General features: G+C 43.7%; 1 protein-coding gene and 1 long non-coding RNA gene across 2 annotated transcripts; one reads left to right on the top strand and one right to left on the bottom strand.

Annotated features, from left to right (window-relative positions):
* Positions 1 to 955: 955 nt before the first annotated feature.
* Positions 956 to 2,693, top strand: LOC133277852 (uncharacterized). The gene is made up of 2 exons (XR_009746370.1): positions 956 to 2,293; positions 2,423 to 2,693. It is a non-coding gene; the product is annotated as an uncharacterized LOC133277852 (long non-coding RNA).
* NCBP3 (nuclear cap binding subunit 3) lies at positions 2,496 to 19,169 on the bottom strand. The gene is made up of 13 exons (XM_061470016.1): positions 18,789 to 19,169; positions 17,136 to 17,201; positions 15,417 to 15,522; positions 14,467 to 14,592; positions 12,153 to 12,281; positions 10,310 to 10,383; positions 9,318 to 9,426; positions 8,474 to 8,573; positions 8,048 to 8,154; positions 7,397 to 7,682; positions 6,029 to 6,186; positions 5,153 to 5,317; positions 2,496 to 4,452 (listed from the first exon to the last, which is right to left on the bottom strand). Exons 1-13 carry the CDS (start codon positions 18,930 to 18,932, stop codon positions 4,217 to 4,219), a joined length of 1,806 nt encoding a protein of 601 aa, XP_061326000.1. The 5' UTR covers positions 18,933 to 19,169; the 3' UTR covers positions 2,496 to 4,216.
* Between the last annotated feature and the right edge of the window lie 1,460 nt (positions 19,170 to 20,629).

The following is a 20,629-nucleotide window of genomic DNA, read 5'->3' on the forward strand; positions in this document are numbered from 1 at the left end:
GGCCCAACCCCAGCGGCCCCGGGGACCGGGAAGCACGGCCGACACCACCGCTGGCGGGGCGGGGGTGCGGGCCCCCACCTCATGGCTACTTCATAGCGTGCTACACCCAAACGGGCCCTCTCCCTGCCCACCTTTACCGCCCAACCGCCCCATGCCCGCTGCTCTCCCTACCGACCGCCCTGCACGCATGGCGAAAGGGCGCTAAAGTGGCGGCGACCGCTTATAAAGGCTTGGAACGTACCACTTCACGGGGGGGGGGGAGCCGTACCACTGCTGCAGCAAGGCGGGGGTAGCTGGAAGCATCCATCTCCTGCAGCGGGACACGGGAGGGAGGCGGGACTTGGAGCGGCTTTGAGCATCACCGGGCTGGTGGGCCCCTGGTTTGCGGCACCCTGGAGGCAGGGGAGTGGGGTGATCCCGGCTGGGATGGGACCGGCTGCACCTGGAAGTGGGGATCCCCATCAGTGCGAGTGAACAGTGCGCAGATGCAGCAGAGCAAGCCAAGGGGATGCAAAGGGACATCAAGAGCATCATCAACAGAGATAAAGGTGTCATTGTCTTGCTCTACTCGGCACTTGTCAAGCCACACATGGAATTCAATTCCCTGCTACGCAAAAAGGTGTGGACAGGCTGGAGAGGGTTCAGAGGACCACATGGATGATCCATGGACTGGGAAGCGTGTGAGGGAAGCCAGGAAAAACTGGGTTTATACAGTATTTAAAGGGCGGCTGCGAAGAAATGGAGACTCACTTCTTACACACGTGGAAAAGGCAAGAAGGGTGATGGGCATCAGTTACTCCTGGGGAGATTCTGACTGAACACAAGAGGAAAATCTGTCGCACTGAGAATAACCAGCCATTGGGATAATGATGGGATAGTTTGGGATCACCCCAGGGAAGTGGTGGATTTCCCAAGATCGGGTATCTTTAAGGCTGGACTGGCCAGGGTACTTACCTAGAAAGGTTGGAACAGATGATTCTTGAGGCCTCTTCCAACCTGGGATTTTGGGATTCCATGATCTCGTCCCCAGAAAGGCACAATCCCCTCTTAGGATAGCCAAGGGAGCACCCACAAGCTCCTCACTGTGAACTGATGCAGCTCCGCTCTGTATCATCTGTGTTCCAGCACACTGGGATGGGTCAGCGTGATTCCAGACCACTTTTATTTGGGACAGAAAGCTGCTTAAATATAAGATTTGTTATTTTCACATTTTAATGTCATTTTGAACTGAAAATAAGGGGTTTATTTTGCTTTCCTTTTCCCTGCTAAACACATGGGCCATCATCTTCGAGAAGAAAAGCAAAGCCCTCTCTTTCAAGTCTCCCATCAATGTCACACATTGAGAGTCTGCCTGAGGGCAGCTGCAGGCACAGAGCCTGCAGCCCCTACAACTCTTTCTTCTACGCAATCAAATCACCTTATAGAACCCCATAAAATCCAAAAGACCCTGTTTTAAACAGCAAAACCTTCCCAAAGGAAGGATTCTGTGGTCCTGTGCGGAGTCACCCAAAATTCAGACCCATCCTTCCCTCCGGCAAAAGCCAAACTTTTCCTTGTGCAATTCTCAACACAAGTTCATTTTAGTACCATAGAAGGGGTCTCAGAACACAACTCTCCATCCAATCTCTCTCTCTCCAGGTCAAACAGGTTGCGGTTAACTGTCTTGAGGATAAAGCACTCACTGAAGATTCAGTGCTCATTTTGAATGAGCAAAACCCAGCAGTTCATGTGCAGGAAACTAAAGACCAAAGCTAGAATTCCTGATACCACCAAATATTAAGGCTTCTCTGTATCACCCAAAAGCAAAACCAGGCAAACAAGCAGGAAAAACCCCACTCTGTAAGTCCCTTCAACACTAAACCTCTATTTTTCTTGCAGCAAAGCTACTGTGGTGTCATTAACACACAAAACTCTCCCTTCTAAACCATAACTGCAACAGACCCAACTAATGTGGACACATTTAAAGGCGTGTTTATGACTATCTGGAAGACAGAACCAGTGTTAACAGCTCCTCTTCCTCAGACATAAGCCTTTGCCTACATTGCTTGGCTTGATTTCACACATCCATGAGTTCAGAGCCTTTCTATCACAGTTAAGATATTCTCTCTTCCCATCCTGCCCTTCACCAGGCTCAAGTTATGAGTATTCACATGGAAACACAGTGGTTATCAGCAACATCTACAACCTGTGGCTGAGCTTAAATGCATGCAAGGGTCCACAACACCACAGAAGCCTGTTTTCATAGGTCAGGTGCATGATTCATATCTACCATCTCCTCCCAGGAAAAGGGAAGGTCACAACGGGAAAAGGGAAGGTCACAACGGGAAAAGGGAAGGTCACAACGGGAAAAGGGAAGGTCACAACGGGAAAAGGGAAGGTCACAATGGGAAAAGGGAAGGTCGTCACAACGGGAAAAGGGAAGGTCACAACGGGAAAAGGGAAGGTCACAATGGAATCAAAGCGGCAACACAACAAAGGTTTACTGGCAAAAAGACACTGGTTAAATAAATTTTATCCGTATGTTGAGAAATGGGCATGATTCTATTTGAAAGCTTTGGAAGGGGTACTGATGAAAGCACACATTAAGATGAACTCTTACAGTGATCAACCATTACAGTCATTTACTCTCAACAGGACTTTCATGAGACATATTTATATAGTCAATAATTAAATAGAAAACCAAGGATGAGTGTCACAAAAAGAGGAAATAATAAGGCTTTAAGCCCAGTCAGTCCCCAGATACCTTCTAGTCACTGTACCTTTCATTTTTCCTTTTGTTTCCCATGCTGCTATTCTTTATCATAATAAAGCGGTAAGAAAAGTTAATTGCAGATTCCTTGCTTTTCGGAAGCCTCAGACTTACTTCAGCTTAGTACAAAAACAGGGAGGGAAAAGATAAAACGTTTGTAAAAAAGCAGGAAGGGGAAGAGAGATTCAGAGATGTTTTGGACTGAGAACATAGGAAAGAGGGACAACACAAAGAGATTTTTTCAGCCTATCCAAATGTAGCAATGGTTTTGCTACCTGTTCTGTTTACCAGGCTGTGATGTGCTGCATCATTCCTTATTTCAAACCACTGGCAATGCAAATATATGCCACAGGCAACAAGAGATAAAGTCACTACAGCTGCACACTGATCAAACCTTTTTCTTAGCTAGAGAAGGGGATGCAGGTAAAAAAGCTGAATGTAACAAGTCAACCATGTTCACATCCACATGAATGATACAGGGAGAACATCCAAAAGTATTGACATGAGACAGTGATCCTAGAGTTTTCCTTTTCTCTTTCAGTTATATATATATATATATATATAGTTAAACAGCATATAGGAAAACACTACTATAGCTTTCACCGTGGCCAACAGGAAAATCCTCACAAGTAGAGAAATGGATGCTTTTCAGTTGTTAGATTTCTTCAGAACAGAACACAGAGGAAACGAAAGAAATGGGATTTCTCATTGTGTAACAGCAACAACAAAAACTGAAACCCTTGGCAATTTACACAGTTCTCAAACCTCCAACTTTGCAGTCTTGACCATCTCAATCCCTACTGCAGCAGAACACAGTATCACCTAAAGAAACAAGCAGGACTCCTCAAGCCCTGATGCTACTTGGATACTGTGTGAAATTCCACTGTACTAATATGTTTAACTTCCAATTCACATCCCGTAGTTTGGAGGAGGAGAACGTGACAGTCCCGTTCAAGCTTATCCCTGCTGGCTGCCCACCCAGGAAGGGCATTACTTGTTATTACTTCAAGAGGAAAGGAAAGGTGCTGCGTAAGAGCCAGAAGGGCAAGGCAATGATGTTGGTTATGAAATGCCCTGTTCTTTGGAAGGACTGTGTAAAATACGCTGTTAAAAGCCTCCGTGTTAAAAACATTAAGAACAAAAAAGGTCTTAAAAATACAGAGCATCTCTGCCTCTTCTTTTCAGTTCAAAGCTTGGGGAGGAAAGTGTTTTGCTAGAATTAACTACAGGTTTGCTGTAATAAACATATATGACAATGCCCTACGTAACACAGGGCCAACCACAGACTCCAGACAAACGTGACTGCTTCAGGTTTCAAGTGGTGTTTGCATCTCTGGTTTGCATAAAAGGAACAGAGACACTTCTGGAACCTTCACTGCAGAGTCTTTGCCAGCGTCCAGCTTTTGGGCAAAGGAAACCCTGCCACAGTGCAGAGTTCTAATGCTGAGGATCGGGATGTAAACCCGATCATGACTCCGAGTCTGATCCCGAGCTGCTTTCTCGGCTGATTTCGATTTGTAGGGATGGTAAATTATCCAACCGGCTCTTCTTTTGCCGAGACTGTTCTTTTTCCTTTATGAGAGCACCCCAAACCCGCTGGAGCTCTGAGTCGTCCTCCTCTGGAGCTGCCACAGGTTTCTCAGGTTTATCTGAAGTCTTTTCTTGGGTCTTCGGAGCAGACCCTAATCGGGTCCATAGATTACCTGGTCAGATGAAAAACAAACAGCTTTTAGGAAGACAGGACTAAGAGGAATGCTGGAGGAAGTCTGAGGAAACTAGGCTTGAATTCATTTAAACTCCTCATCCTTCTCCCACCATCGTGTTTGGCATGGATTAGACTGGATATAAGGAAGAAGTTCTCTACTGTCAGGGTGCTGAGGCACTGGAATGGGTTGCCCAGGGAGGTTGTGAACGTTCCATCTCTGGCAGTGCTCAAGGCCAGGTTGGACGAAGCCTTGGGTGGCATGCTTTAGTGTGAGGTGTCCCTGCCCATAGCAGGGGGGTTGGAACTGGATGATCTTAAGGTCCTTTCCAACCCTAACTATTCTATGATTCTATGGAACTTACTATACTTTGAAGCAGTACTTGAAACTAAAATATGGGAGGTCTTGTTCCCTGCTTCCCATTTGCAGAGAATGATACATGCCACTGCGTTCATGACACTTGGTTTAGTGCCCTGTTTTGACCTCAGTTTTAAAGTAGTCCTCTACTTTTAAACATACCTATATAAAACTATTTAAAATACTCAGCTCAACCTACATCTATTTAGATTTCAAAGCTCTGAACGAGCATTTGTTGATTCAGTGAAATTAAAGAACATCCTTTATGGTTTGCTGCTGACACTTCCCTTATACTCTAAACCCAAAAGGAATTGCACCATTACATTTTCTCCATAAAACCTACCTGATTTCTTCTCTCTGGTATCAGAGTAGAGGCCTTTAACATCTGGCTTGGGGAGTCCTAACCGGCTGTGGACATCTGATACGGGCTCTCGACGAGCAGCAGAGGTACTACTTGGAGGTTTAGTTTCTGGAGAATGTGGTCTCTTTCCCAGTCTTCGCCGCACATCTGGGGATATTTTCAAGTGATTAAAATGACAAAAGCCACGCTGCCTTTATTCCAGCTCTCCCAGCTAGTTTTATGCTCGTTCACCATGTGTACAACTTGAAACTAGACAGATTCCCTGGTCTTTGAAGTCTTTCATACTCAGATTTCAGTCCTGGCAGTGGTGGCAATACAGTGTATCCAAATTTAATCTTTCTTTTTTTCTTGGCAATAAGTTTGCCATTTAATGCTTTCAGGTTGTGCTCTGCCCAAGAGATTGTACTCTATGGCTTGCTCCATTTCTGCTTTAGGAGCATAGCACATCTGCATCCAGCATGAGGTAAGATTACACGTAAATCAGTACGCTCCAACAGTTCCTTTCAGATAAGGGACACCTTGCTTTGGACTTCTAATACTGCTTGATATTTTGCAGAAGACAATGAAAACAAGAATACGAGAATCCTAAATATATTGCTATTTGACCCACAGTGTGAATCTTGCCTTCTGAAGTTTGCCTGTTTTAGCTGGATATTTCTTGTCTTAAAGGAGGCTCAAACAAAAAGATGAAGGCAAAGGGAGTTACAGGACTTCAGCGCCAACTTAAACTGTGTGAATGCAGAAACTGCTGCTGCACAGAACTCCCTAAGGTTACTTGCAACGGAGCACAGTGTAAAAGGAAGATATCCCTTTTAATGAGCCAGTCAAGTTCTGCACAATGTAGGAGTTGCTAAGTACCTGATTTTACAGTGCTGTTTGGATGACGCGGCCCACTGTTGTTCTGACGTTTTTCTTCTAACAGTAGTCTCACATCTGCCACCTTCTCTAACGATCCTTTACTGCCAATCCGGTTTCTGATGTTACTGGTTGCTATGCTATCTGCTCGCATGGAATTCCTAAAGAAAATAACAGATTTCACATCCCTTAAATGAAATGAAACCTAGCACAGTTCTGAAGTCCTCTTGAACGTAACATTACATCATAGAGAACAGTAATATCAGGATCTCTAAAATGAGAAACAATAGTAAAATATGACTTGGAAGAACTCATATTCCAGTCAGAATCCAAGTTTAGCAATTATCACATGAATATCTCAGTATCTATTGCAAAGCAAATATTGAGTTTGCCTCCTTAAGGCTGTGCCTCTGTGTCAAAATTCAGAGCAGCTGTGCAGTCTCAAAACTGTTAAAGGACTTGATGTTATAATGAAGTCTAATGAGACTACTGAAGGGACATATTAAAGTGATATCAGTAATCCACAACGTAAGTGATTTTGGTTAATATGCCCATAACAAACAAATTCCTTTTTGTCATCAACACTGGGGGGTTATTCTTCTTTCTGAGGAAGAGGAAGGAGTAAAGGGAAAAGAGAAAGAGCAGTTATTGAGTTATTTCTTCGTGGCCTAGTTATGAAATGCAAGAAGTTAATTGTGCTTGCTTGCATTAATTTCTATTGATTCCACTTTGAGCTCCATCATTATCAATAAGGAGGGTTACAGAATCTGCAAGGGAAGCTGTATGAAGATAGGCTGAGAAAGTTGGGGCTGTTCAGTCTGGAGAAGAGAAGGCTGCATGGAGACCTCAGAGCAGCCTTCCAGTATCTCAAGGGAGCCTATAGGGATGCTGAGGAGGGACTCTTCATTAGGGACTGTAGTGCCAGGACAAGGGGTAACAGGTTAAAACTTAAACAGGGGAAGTTTAGATTGGACATAAGGAGGAAATTCTTTCCTGTGAGGGTGCTGAGGCACTGGAATGGGTTGCCCAGGGAGGTTGTGAATGCTCCATCCCAAGGCCAGGTTGGACGAAGCCTTGGGTGACACGGTTTAGTGTGAGGTGTCCCTGCCCATGGCAGGGGGGTTGGAACTGGGTGATCTTAAGGTCCTTTCCAACCCTAACTATTTTATGATTCTATCTGAAAGATGTTAATTGTAATTAAAAGCCTGTATCACTGTTGGCTGTATTTTGCATTTATTTTTAATATCTACTACAAAATTAGGTTAAGAAGTGAAAAGGGAGCATTGACACTTTGCCTTTAAGCTGCGACAGCTCTGTCACTAACTCAGACTGCCTCTTCACTGATCCTTTTAAAGAAGGAGAAACTTTTACCTAATGTTTTTCAGTTGTGACTCCACCTCGTCTGCATACATTGTCATTTTCATGCTCTTCTTGGGAGAGGGCGTTGATATCATTTTCAGTTCAAGATCATAGTCCATTTCATCAGAGTCAGATGCACTTGCACTTGACCTTCGCGTTGCACTGCGCTCTCGGGACTGCTTGAAAGCTTGCAGCTCATCACGGTACTCTACCACAACTCTGTCATCTTCATCCATAACCTGATCTTCTTCCTCTTCTTCCTCCTCCTCAATAGGCTCTTCGGGAACATTTACTAAGCCTGTAGCAAAGCAAATTACTTCTGATAAACTGAATTTTGTCATTCGTACAAAGTACTTTAATGTGGGGGAATCACTGTAATTAACAATCCACTAGAAGTAAGACTTTTGTGGCTCTCTAAGGCTGAAGTGAGAACAGAGCGTAATACAGAGTGGCATCTATATTACAGAACAGCCTAAGTGGAAGAAAATCGTCACAGGACAAAAGCAGTCCATGGTGTTCATGACCTCAGAAGCCTGTTCAAGCACAAAGCTGGATTTTGCTTCCATGCACTATAGGGATTGGAGGAAGGACTGATTAAGGCTATTCCCAGCCCTCCATTCCCCAGCTGTGCTCTCACAGGGTTGACACACTGGCATCCATTACCTGAGTGACGATGTTTGTAAGGAGGAGTCAAGCCAACATCGTCCCCAATAAGCGTCCTTTTCTTTAGCACATCCCGATGGATTCGGCGGGAATGGTACCTTCGTTTCCTGAAACACCACAAAAAGAATGACACTCCTGTCACAGGAGAGGCACAATGAATGAGCCATATTCAGTCCTGGATTAAGCATACACAGTTAGCACTCACTTTAACATCAGACAGACTTTTACATCAGAAATCTGTCTGGTTTGAATGTAGACATTCTTTATTTTCATGGGAAAATGCTCCCCTTGCACAGTCATGTTGTAAAAACATTATTTACACATAAGGAGCATCTCCATGAACCAAACAGAAAGAAAATCCACAAATTAAAACCGTTTCAGACGCTCTCATCCTGCAATATTCCAATTCCTCTATCCAATACTCACCATGAATTGCTAAGAATCCCCTTCATGCCTCCATAGTTGGGATTGCCATACTTCATGTAATACTGGCTTCGCCTTGCAGCTCCCAGCTCTTTCTTATCATCTGGGAAAAACACAAATTAAAGGAATATTTCCCTTTTAGAAGGTATCTCACAACACCAGCACAAAAATACATAACCCTCCAGTCAAAGACACTGAGGGAAAGCAAGACTACGTGTTACAGATCAGCACTACTTCAGTCTCCTTCTGAAGGATACAGCTTTGCTGACACCACTGGAATTTCTCCTACCACCAGAGTTTTGCATCTAGAAACTTGATTCTAGCAAGGCTGAGTTTCCACATATCATTCCACAGAGCATTCCATCCCCCTGTAACTGCTGGAGGCTGTACTCACCTTCCTCATGACCTTTCTTTTCCTTATGGATGTGTCACTTCCCTCATGGTCCAGAAATCATATGGATTTTCATTTTATTCATAAATATCGTTTAACATCTCAACTGTATTTAGAAAGAACTTCCACTAATATCTCATCAGCATCTCTAATTAATTTCTTATTAATAAACCATGAAGTTTACCCCTATGGAGAAGGGCATCATAAAACCTACTCCATGGTATTTGCAAGAATGCCCTGAGCCCAAGATGTAGGTACCACAGTTTTCATACAACTGGAACTGGATTTAACTTACACATTAAATGTGGATTTATTGCAAAATCTTAATACCTAACGATTAGCAAAGAAAGTAACACTTGTGCAAATAGAAAATCAGGTACTTTGAGTCAGGGATTAGTCAACAAGTAAAACTACAACAAGCAAGAATTCATTGTGCTTGTTAAGCTGGTCATTTACCTTTAGTAGCAAATCTCATGAACAGCTTGTTTCCTTTAGCCAGTTTATTGGCAGGGCGAAGATCATTACGCAGGAGAGAATCCTCTTCTACCTGGGAGAGGGCATCCAACTTTGGGGGGCAAAAGAGGTATTTTGGACTCAAAAATAAGATTACTGTTGAATGAAAACGGGTTGCTTAGAGAGCAGCAACCCACTGAGTATTAAGAAAGTTACTTCTCAAATTATGCTCAAATAATTTGCTTTTTTGCTTGACAAACTGATGTGAATTTGTAAGTAATTTGCCCTGAAGGTTTAAATATTTCCTTCTCTTACTTCATAACATTCTCTCAGATTATTAAATCCAGTCACTTTCAAATGACACCATCCTAATGGCTGAAATGCAGACAACAAATAACACAACTTGGACACTGAGACTTTTTCCTTTTTGCTTGGTTCATATCTAAATGGTTTCACTAACAGGTTCTCATGCCCTCCTGCAATGACTAAAGGGTTTTCTTTTCCATTTGTATCTGCTTTATGGAAACTGAAATTCAGACTTCCATGACGTACGAGTGTTCACTAAGCCATTCCTAAAGAAATTCTAATCACACCTATTCTATATTCAGCCAGTGAAGATTACACCATTTACAAAGCATCAATGTATATGCTGATTCCCACAAATACCTATGGTCATTCTAAACCGTATTTGTCTTTTTAAGCACTGCCTATGCCTGCTATTATTGTTCTTTCATTGCCTCCTCTCAGCAGAAAAGAGCAGCCAGTCTGGCTCTTACACACTGGATGCCCCATCACTCTTCACAAAACACTCTATATTACAAGCTATTCTCACCACCAGCATACCTGCACTCCTTGTCATTTCCCCATCCAATTTACTTTGATCATTAAATTGTGAATTACAAGTATATACAGTTAAAAGTGTAATGTTACGAAGGCTTCACAGCAGCCAGAGCCAAACTTCCATCATGGTGTTTTCACTTCCCTTTTGTACTGACCTCAACATCACTTGGATTGTCATCCTCAACCTCGCCTTCTTCCGTCTCATCATCAGAGATTTCCTCCTGTTTTTCTAAGAAGGAAAATAATTGGGGGGGGGGGATAAACTCCATTTAGCATGTCAGTTATATTTGATTATTATTGCCTACAGTCTCTGAAATCAAAGGGAAGGTATTATCCTTTCTTCTGTACAGCCCAGAGATAGTCAAACCAGTAAATGTCTATAGAAATGTGAAGCACATCTGAACACGGAACACAATGAACCAGGCAGCCACTGTGCCCATAAATGCCCGCAGCAGCACACATGGATTAATTTAATTCTCTGAAAGCAAATGAAGCTACACTGCATTTCAGGGTATGAGAGATCAGCAAGGCCAAGACCATAAAAGACAAATTAAAGCTTATTTCCTTTAGTTTCCCTTTAAAATGCTGTGAGGACCCACAAGTATCCAATACTACCAAAGTAAACAAGGTGAATATTCAAAAGCTTAGAATATTCTAGGAGAGAAGGAGGAAAAACCCCAAACCACCACCTGACTTCATTTCAAAGTGAAGTAATTGACAGAAGACTGCACACTTCCAGAACTACTACAATGGTGAGACGCTTATATAGAGTTTTCAGGGTTCTTTTTAGCTCAGAGTAAAAAATACATCTTGGGTTGCCCCCCCACCAAGGGATGCACAAGGAATGCATCTAAGCCAGTTACTCTTGTGTATCTGGATGCATCTCACACCTTGAGCTGTAAGTGAACAGTTTGTACTTTATCCAATATCCCACTTTTCCGGCTGAACAGGATTAATTTAGATGACAAGTTTTGTTTTGAGATGTGGTGTAATGATAACACGATGTGTAACTTGTAGCCAAGAAGATTAAATACATGTATTTATGATCCACTGAAACAAGACAGTCACTAATCCCTGACTTTGTAACAAGTCTTACTGAAGCGTTATCAACATTTGCCCCAAAGTTAAAGCCACATGGATGGTTGAGGAGCCACTGCATCGTGGAGAAAAGCAACAGGAAAAGGGGATGAATTAGAAGGACCCACATTTGTTCATAAAGCATGATGCATTTTGTTCATAAAGCATGTTTAAAAGACAACCCGTGGAAGAGTTCATAAATACAACATCTCTCTTTGCTTTGTACTGCATGGTACAGTGCTTGGAACCACAGCAATTTATCACACCAGCCTAACAGCAAATTGTCCTAAGGTAGCAAAAGCCTGATTCTTCATTTACACCCATGGAAGTAAAATCAATTCACAATTCAGGCATTCAGGTACCAGATTTAACACCACATTAAGATGTGTTTTTCCTGCTCTGCTCTTGTATAACTGACCTTTCAGTGTGCTGCTTTCTTGAAAGTATAATGGCCAGATTTAGAGATGACGTACACAGCGGTGAAGTGATAACCTGTCACACCAGCGCTAACAATAAAGGATGGTGATGCACCAAGAAAGGAATCAACTGTGGTATTTCAAAACCAGGACATTTTCTTACACCTGCTTTTTCCACACTTGGAATTCACCCTTTTACTGCCACAGACTTACTTCTGTGCCACAAGTACCACTACAAATACCGTATCTGAATATGACCCTGTATCTAACACGTTCAGTATCGACTGAATGACTGCTTTTGGTCCAGCTCCAACCCACCTTTTAAGAAGCAGCTTCTTCAAAAGGTTTCCAAGATGAAAGCCTTTTTTAAAGTGGCAGAATACATTTACCTGAAACTATACGACAGAAGCTCCTTCAGTAATTCAGGTTATGCAGTACCCAAGCCCAAGTTTAAAGTTGCACTGATTTAACTGGGTGAGAGCTATATATGCATATCCCAATCTACCTTTCTTGGCTTTTTCAGCTGTCTTCTCTTCATTGTTTTCTCTGCTTTTTGTTTTCTCCTGATCAGGCAAGGAACTCATATTAATTAAAGCCCGTGTTGCTGTTACTTCATCAAGCCAGACCACATTACCTGTGACATATAAAAGCACACACAAAACCATAATGCACTTTGCATAATCAGTCACATGCACTGCCTTACTGGAAACTGCTAACAGAAGTCCAGAAACACTTTCATATGGTGACATAGCAAAAGAAGGAACCAGATACACCTCCTGAGGGAAAGTCATTCTTGAACACATGTGGGAAGCTGGAGGACATGCACAACAACTGATTCAAACCAGAACAAGTGAAATGCACAATCATATGTATCAAAGCCTGCTTCCTGAGTGTAGGATATTGGATCAGGATCAGTGCATTTCAAGAGGGGGGGAGAAAAAAGCCTTGATTTTTTTCCCTTTGACAATTTAACACAACCTTGGACTTTCCTATGGAATTCTGTTAATCGTTTCCAAAAAGCAGGAAAATAGGAAAGCCTACACTTTGCACTGATCATCATGTCACAGGTTAACCATGTGATTCAGTACATGCCTTGCACGTACCTTGAATCAGCAGCTGATACTAGAACATAACTTATTAGGCCAACTAAAAGCATTTCAAAACCATCAAAGTTGAAAAGAGCTAAAACTGCTTAGAAACAGGTTTTGAATAAAAGCTTTCTGCATTCAGTGCAAATACAGCAGCAAATGTAATTTACTGCTCTGCAGTTAAGCAGAGTGTATTCAGGTATCACAAGAACTATGCAGTGTCCCAGAAGAAAAGACTCTCTCAAACTACTTGAACAGACACAATTTACAAGGTGAAGAACACCCACTTTTGGTGCTAACTTCAATGACTGGCTAATGACTTTCCATTTCTGTATGCCTACCTGCTCTTCACACCTCCATATTCAAAGCCTTTATTGTTATGTTCAATCTGAAATACAGAACACCATCTAAATCCACCTCTGCACTAAGACACCACGAGATATAATTCAGAGGGGAATGTGACACCTTCTGCCATGCTGTGACACAAATCTATGCTGAAAGGACAGTGGTCTTCCTTGTATTTTCACCAGGTAGCTGCCATGCTAACTCATACAGCATGAAAATTAATCAATAATGAAAATGTGTTTTAACTGTAACTGGATAAAGTATTGTTACGACTCTGAAGCCTGCATTTCTGCATTGCAAGCTCACTCTGGTTCCACACTAAATTTACTCACGTACCACTTAAGAATAAGGATAATAACACAGAAAAAGGATAAACATCAACCTTAGAAATGCAGCCTCAAATACAGAGTTAAGCTGTGCAGTTGCCAGCTTATGCATCACCACAGCAGCTCTTTGGCCACCCTGTGCTCACTGTGTTTCAGGTTTTCTGGCAGCACCTCAAGCTGTCGTGCACAGTGACTCCAAGGTTACCAATAGTACACCATGTATTTTACCTTGCACTGGAACATAATTCCTTCAGGGTCATTCCAGGGAACCAGGCTACTAATTCTCGAGTCTTAGCAATGCTTGCTAATAAATCAGTTTCCAGCAATCCCAATCAATGGAAAACCTGCACTGGCTCCTACTTTTTACATGATTTCATTTACAGCATTTCTAGCCACTTGGCAATCTCAGAGCCTTCCAGTTCCATGATCCAGCACCCACCTGGAGCAAACAACTCTTACAGTTTAGTATCGTGAAGAAAACACGGCTGTCAACAACCCTTTATCTTCCTGGCAATCTCACTGCATTAGTACTCCCCAAAACAGCCCTTGCAACACGAATTTACATTCCTTTTCCAATCTATGTAAATCACATTCAGCCTCTGCCTTCTTCCACCCACTGATTTTTCCCTGCGAATGCACTAAATAAATATGGCAACAAGTCTGCTCCTCCGCAGCACAAAACCAACCTGCTTAACTGCACACAGGCATGCTCTCTCACAGTGTCATCTGCTGTGACACTCATAGCAGGTATACTCTGCATGTCAAGATGTAATTTTATACCTCTTTTCCTCCTCTTAGATGCCTGCAAGTTGCTCTGTACTATCTCCTTACAAAAGCAAATATTCAACCAGATAGTGGGTTTGATTTCCACTATATACTATATATTTATAGTATATTATTAATATATTATTTCCTTCTGAACCTTTTTTACTAAGGCAAATGACAAGGAAACACACACAAATATCAGTGACTTCGAAAGCCACTAGGACACATGAGGTACAGCTACTACTAGCATTAAAACATGAGTAAGAATTACAGACAAAAGGCCCCGCTTACTTACATGATGTATCATCTAACCACTCAATATGAGCAGGAGGATACTCCTTGAAATAGGCAAAGATGTCCTGTGTACTCATCTCATCCACTCCACAGATGTAAATTGTGTCTAGTCTCACTTTTGGAATTGCTGCACAAACGAAGGGATATAAAATTGGTACTTACTCATATCGAGGAAGCTGTTAAATTAGTAATATATGAGTTTATAAAGCAAACATTTTAAATAAGCTAAATGGAACCTGATTGAAGCAAAGCATGAGGTACACCATTCTAAACACCATCACTTGAATTATTCTTCCACAATGCAAAACTTTGATAAATTGAGAATTAAAAAGAGGTAACATGACAGGCATTGGTAGATGCAGGTACTGCACAGTAAACTGCCTTATAAACTTTACTACTGGTATCACCTAATGAGAGCTGCTATAGGCCACAGGGCTTAGCAGGTCCAACTAACTGGATGCCAAAAGCACTGATCTGCCGTGCACACACTTCCTGGCTGATCTGCTTCTATTCCAACATGCCCAGCTTGCCATCTGAGGGCACAAGCACAGCAGCCCAGCTTCACTGTGTGTACAGCACAGAAGCTGTTCTCGCTGTGCACAGGACACTGTGTGCTTCACTTGTACACACAAACAGTGCTCAAGGTCTGGTCTGCTCACAGAATTTAAAGGTTCTTAAAGCAGCACTGAGGCAGAAGATGAATCTTGGACATGCAGCACTAGGTAAAGATAAAATTGTCATCTTCTTTCTGGGGTTGATAAAACAAGGAGTGAACTGAGAACAGCCAAACAGCTCATAAAATAACAACTTTAAAAGGTGAAAAAAACCAGAAGTGATTTCTTTTGGCAATAATCTGGGAAAACCTCTGCAGATGCAGGGAATATTATAGGATAAATCAAGTAAAGGGACTGTGAGGGATCTTTTCTTCTTGGCTGCTGGATAAACGCCTACCTTTCTTCATCATGTCCCGATCCAGAGCCACATTCCTTTGGGCGAGATTCACTTCAGCTCGAAAATGAAAGCGCTTTGCTCTTTGCTCCTTCTTCTCAATGGCTTCCTGCAAAATGCACAACAATACATTCAAAACAGGAATCTCAGCAGCATTCCCAACAAGCAGCACCGAAGGACCAGATGCTTAAAATCTCCCAGACAGCAACAATCCATATTAAGAGGTTTATTCATTCTGAAGAGACTTGAGAGTTTCAGAGCATTGAAATCATTCCCTAAAACATCTCTGCGATGCTTAATATTTTTAACATAGGACCAGCAACATAATGGATGCTATCAGGATGCATGGAAAACAAGGCATCTTGGACAATGCTCAGACTCCATGATGGAACAGTAACATTATCTTCTCCTTTCTAACAGAGGTACAGAGGCTGCACTCAAAAATAAAGCTTGCTTAAAACAAACATTTCCCCCATGTGGAAAATTCATGTTTTAAGATTATAGAGATTTTTCCCTGATTTTTAAATATATACAAAATAAAGACTCGTCTCTCTCCGCATGGATTTAGCGACACAAGCTGGAGTGCTGACTACTGACATCTTTAGACTGGCAATTCAGCTTGCTCATGAGCAACAGCTTATGTGGATCTTGTCCAAGTTCTGCAACCAACGGAGAAGCACCTTGCTCTGCAGAACGTATCAGGAAGCTTTATAGGGTCTGGGATCTTACTAACCAAAGTCAAAACTTGGACCACAAACTGTGCTTAAGCAGAACCTGCCACCAATGACAGCCAAATAAACACAGGGGTTTCACCACTTTTTAAAGGTTGCCACAACAGCTTTGGCCACATCAGAGTTGCATCATTAAAGAACATCACAAAAGATGACAGCTTGGCCCTGACTTGAGGCACTGCAAATCCTTTATGGAGCTACAGAACAAACAAGCTATTGAAGCCAAAACCTGATTTTCAGTCTTCATCTGGAACCCTTTCTGTACTCTTTGATAAGTATGAGCTTCACTAATGCAAATGGGAATATGTGATTTGTCAGCACACTGCTGTGGTGAGGATTCATATTGACTAGCACATGTAAAATTGTATCAGCCCTGTAAAGCATATGACTAAATGCTTCTTCTCTACTACTAAATACCAGTTTTAGTGGTCAATTGCACAGTATGAAACAGCCAATTCACTATTAAATGTACAGAGATGAGCTGTAGGGTTAAGTTTCTGAAGTTCCATGGAATTATGCAACTTTCAGTTATTTCAATGCAACAGCTGCTCACATTCTTCAAGCTGTGTCTTAAATAATTAAACAAGAAGATGCCCTTGGAAGATACAATGCAATGGAACTTGATTTTCCTGCCAAGCACTTGTTCTTCCTTCTGTCACACTCCCAAGAGGAAAAGCCACAGCTGACTTGTCTCTTAAGGGTTTGGCTTGGCAGTATCGACTGGCACTGAGGCAGTTGCAACAGAACCATTGTCAGGTCTTGGCACACAAGTTTTTGTAACTTAAAAACACCAGTTCTCACAAGTTTATAAGGGAGATCAGGTCCTGATGCAGGCCACAGCTAACAAAAGGAGAGTTAATTCCCTAAGTGTTGAAAACTGCAGCTCTCTGAACACGAAGCTAAGCTTTTGTTCATGCTGGGAAGGCAATAATTCCCAGTAGCAATCTTTAGGATGTTGAAGTACATTGAAGAACCACAGCATAGGAATTACCTTGGAGGTTACATCTATTCCAGTAATGAAACTTCCAGCTTTGTTTTCGTATCTCCTACTAGTGTCCTGAAACAAAGGGAAAATGATGATGAAATCTCAGTGAACACTGAAAGCAACAGACTTGTTATGCTGAAAATAACAAAATCTGGCCATTTCTATGAGAAATACATCCTCTTCTCTTTGAGCCTTACTCCAAGTGACACCTCTAGTACATGAGCAATGATCCTTGCTGATGTCAGTAAAGGTAAAAGCATATGAGCTGAACCAAACTTCCTTTACTCTAAGGATTCATTCGTTTGGCACAATCTAGTTTCTGTGTCTGCTGCTGTGAAGGTTCTTACTTTCTCTCAGCAATGCAGAAGTCATCAAACACATTTCTTAAGTAAAACTTCCACAATCTTGGCTTCAGATCTAATTTCCTTGTAAAACACAAAAGATTGAACAGTGATACCCAACTCCTGAAGTGTCAATTTGCAGCTTTTAGTCTCAAAAGTCCAACCACCAAGACACAACCACACTTAAACAAGCAACTCGTTACTGCTGTCATTATTTCAAACCCAATCTCCAAATACCTGCAAGACAAAACATTACTGTTTTGACACAACCTGACTGATAGAGAGCAAAACCAGAGAATGCCGAGTTCACTAAACCACACAGACCCCGGACCAATGCCCCAGTTGTACTTTCCCTTGTTTGCCTGTGTAAAAACTGCACCTCCTCATCCTGGCACCCTCAGGACCATCATCTGGCAAAAGTCTGGAGCAGGAAGGACACATCTTGCTTTCTTTAGGGGTAAATAGGTTCTTTACATTTGTGCTGCAATAGTTATTTTGGCTAAAAGTCCTTTTTTTCTACAAAGTAGGCCAGTCTTGGTTTAGAAATACCAAAGGACACACCATGTAACTGCTTTGCTCAGTAACAGTAGCAAAGTTTGTGTGAAGTTGCCAAATGTTTAGTTATTAAAAAGCAAAATAAGTATTTTTGAAGTTCAAAAACCTGCTGTCTAGGGTTGACTCATGAAGCACAAGGAAATACAGAACGGTGCTGTCTTTTAGGCCACGTATGTGGCACAAGCTCAAGCATGGTGGCAGATCACATAATTAGAGACTAGTGTGTAAAGTAATTCCCATGCAAGTTTTGAGAGCAAAAGACGAGTGAGGAGTTTAGAAGAACTCTGACCCATTTTTAGGTATTAAACTTAATCCTACTAAAACTTGTACAGGACCAATTTGAGACAATGAAGTAAGGGGGGGGGGGGTGGGGTGGAAAGGAAACACTCAAACCTCACTCATCAGAGCCCCATTCCCAGTGCCTCAACCCGAGTTCCCCCACTGCCACCCCCAGCTTTAGGTGCATCCTGAGCTCCTTTGACATTCTCCCACCCACAGCCCTCCCCGCAGTCCATTACTACCCCCCAGATCCTCTTCTCCACCACCTTCTTCATCCCTTCGAGCCAAAGCACGTCCTCTGACGATCTGCTCCTTCATTCCCCCCACACCCTCCGAGTTCCCTTTATACCCCCACTCCCTCCACGCACCCCCAGTATCGCTCCTTTTCCCACGAATGTCCCCCCAAACGCCCTTACAGACCCCCCCAGCCGCCGGTCCCTCCATGTCCCCCCCCCAGCCCATGCCCACACCTCACACCCCTCACCGGAACGAGCTCCCGCAGCGAGCGCCTCACAGGGACGGTCTCCAGCTCGCCCTCTTCCACCTCCATAGGCTCAGGCTCCGGGCCGCGGGGCTCCGCCGCCGCCTCCGCTTTCACCGAGACCCGCAGGCCCCGCACGGCCGCCATAGCTCCGCCAGGCCCGCCCTGCGCCCGGACACCGAGACGGCGCCACCGCCTAGAACCACCACCGAGACGACGGGGTGGGTAGAGCGCCACACGAGGCCGGCGCCGGGTCGGGGCCCACAGGCTGAGAGGCCATAGAGAGACGGGAACAGAGCGGCGCGCCCGGCGGTCCTCCAGGGCTACGGCGAGCGGGAGGGCTCCGCCGCCATCTTCCCCGCGAAGCGGGATTGGGTCAGCGCGGAGGAGTTATGGCTCCCCACAGGCTCTGCATCCCCTTGTTCCGGGGCTCAGTTACTCTCTTTAAGTGTATTCCCAACCCAAGGCATTGGGCTGCTTCAAGAGTGAAGCCCCATCTCCCCTTGGCCTGAATAAACCGTATGGGTTTTACTTGTCTCCATAAAACAAGTTTCTCATTCTCGTTAACACTAATTAGCTCCATCCCCTCACACACAACAAACCCAAATCACATCTTGCTTCTGCCGTGGCACCATTATTTCCCCATCAGGAGCTCCACACCTCGCTGTCAGCAGCGATTACCACCTTTTCCATGACACCCAGTGGTTTCATTACAATTCCTATTATTTTAGTGGAGAAATCCCACCCGGGGTGCTCCATTCTCAAGTTCTGCACCATTTCCAACCCAAATCCCACTTTTCTGCGGCTAAAATCTCATCTCTTCAGGTCATGGGGGACAAAAAAAAACAAAGATGCACCTTTTCCTCCTTTAGTTTTAATGTCATGAGTTGGGTACAGTGTTGAGCTATGCCATTTACACCAGGTCTACACAGCCTCACCCTATGAGCTAGGTCAGGATTACCGTGTGCAGAGCTGTCTCACCAGGAGCACGACCAACGGGTCCTACATCCAGCTCTGGGGGGGGAACAAGCAGGACGTGGAGCTGCTGGGACAAGTCCAGAGGAGGCCATGGAGCTGCTGCGAGGGCTGGAGCAGCTCTGCTCTGGAGCCAGGCTGAGAGAGCTGGGCTGGGTCAGCCTGGAGAAGAGAAGGCTCCTGAAGGGGAGACCTGAGAGCAGCTCCAGTGCCTGAAGGGGCTGCAGGAAACCTGGAGAGGGGCTTTGGACAAGGGATGTAGGGACAGGCCAAGGGGAATGGCTTTAACCTGCCAGAGGGAAGACTGAGCTGAGCTCTTAGGCAGAAGCTCTTCCCTGTGAGGGTGCTGAGGCGCTGGCACAGGGTGCCCAGAGAAGCTGTGGCTGCCCCATCCCTGGCAATGTTCAAGGCCAGGTTGGACACAGGGGCTTGGAGCAAGCTGCTCTGGTGGAAGGTGTCCCTGCCCGTGGCAGGGGTTGGAGCTGGGTGAGCTTTAAGGTCCCTTCAACCCAAACCTGTCTGAGATTCTATTCCAGCATAAAAATATCAAAAGCAGCATCTTACACCAGCAGCGTTGTCCGTCCCCTCACCCCTGACCACCAGAGGGAACTCTTGCAACGAGTCCCAACTGCTCGCAGCAGAGAAAAACGCATCTGATGAAACCCCCCCAACTTCAGCGGTTTCAGCTGAGAACAGTGGGAGATGGGGTACAACAGTGGGAAATGGGAAGCGGGGGGGGGGAAGCAGCCCGTCATCGAAAGGAGACCTTTTGGTCAGAAAACTCTGTTTTTAGCCAGACAATTACGTTTTTCTGGTTTATAGTCAGAACACTAAATTTCACCATGGTAAGAAACCTCACGATTTATTTG

The sequence above is a fragment of the Pezoporus flaviventris genome, unplaced genomic scaffold (assembly GCF_033815535.1).
Source record: "Pezoporus flaviventris isolate CSIRO_AGI_PZ_B2104156 unplaced genomic scaffold, CSIRO_AGI_Pfla_v1 ptg000063l, whole genome shotgun sequence".
In the NCBI taxonomy this organism is placed as follows: domain Eukaryota; kingdom Metazoa; phylum Chordata; class Aves; order Psittaciformes; family Psittacidae; genus Pezoporus; species Pezoporus flaviventris.

Excerpts from the sequence above, each read along its gene's own strand:
- NCBP3 (XM_061470016.1), bottom strand. The coding sequence starts at position 18,932 with ATGGCGGCCGTGCGGGGCCTGCGGGTCTCGGTGAAAGCGGAGGCGGCG. Across the intron at positions 8,155-8,473 it reads GGGATTCTTAGCAATTCATG|GAAACGAAGGTACCATTCCC; the intron begins GTGAGTATTGGA and ends GTGGTGTTTCAG. Across the intron at positions 4,453-5,152 it reads TACCAGAGAGAAGAAATCAG|GTAATCTATGGACCCGATTA; the intron begins GTAGGTTTTATG and ends TCATCTGACCAG.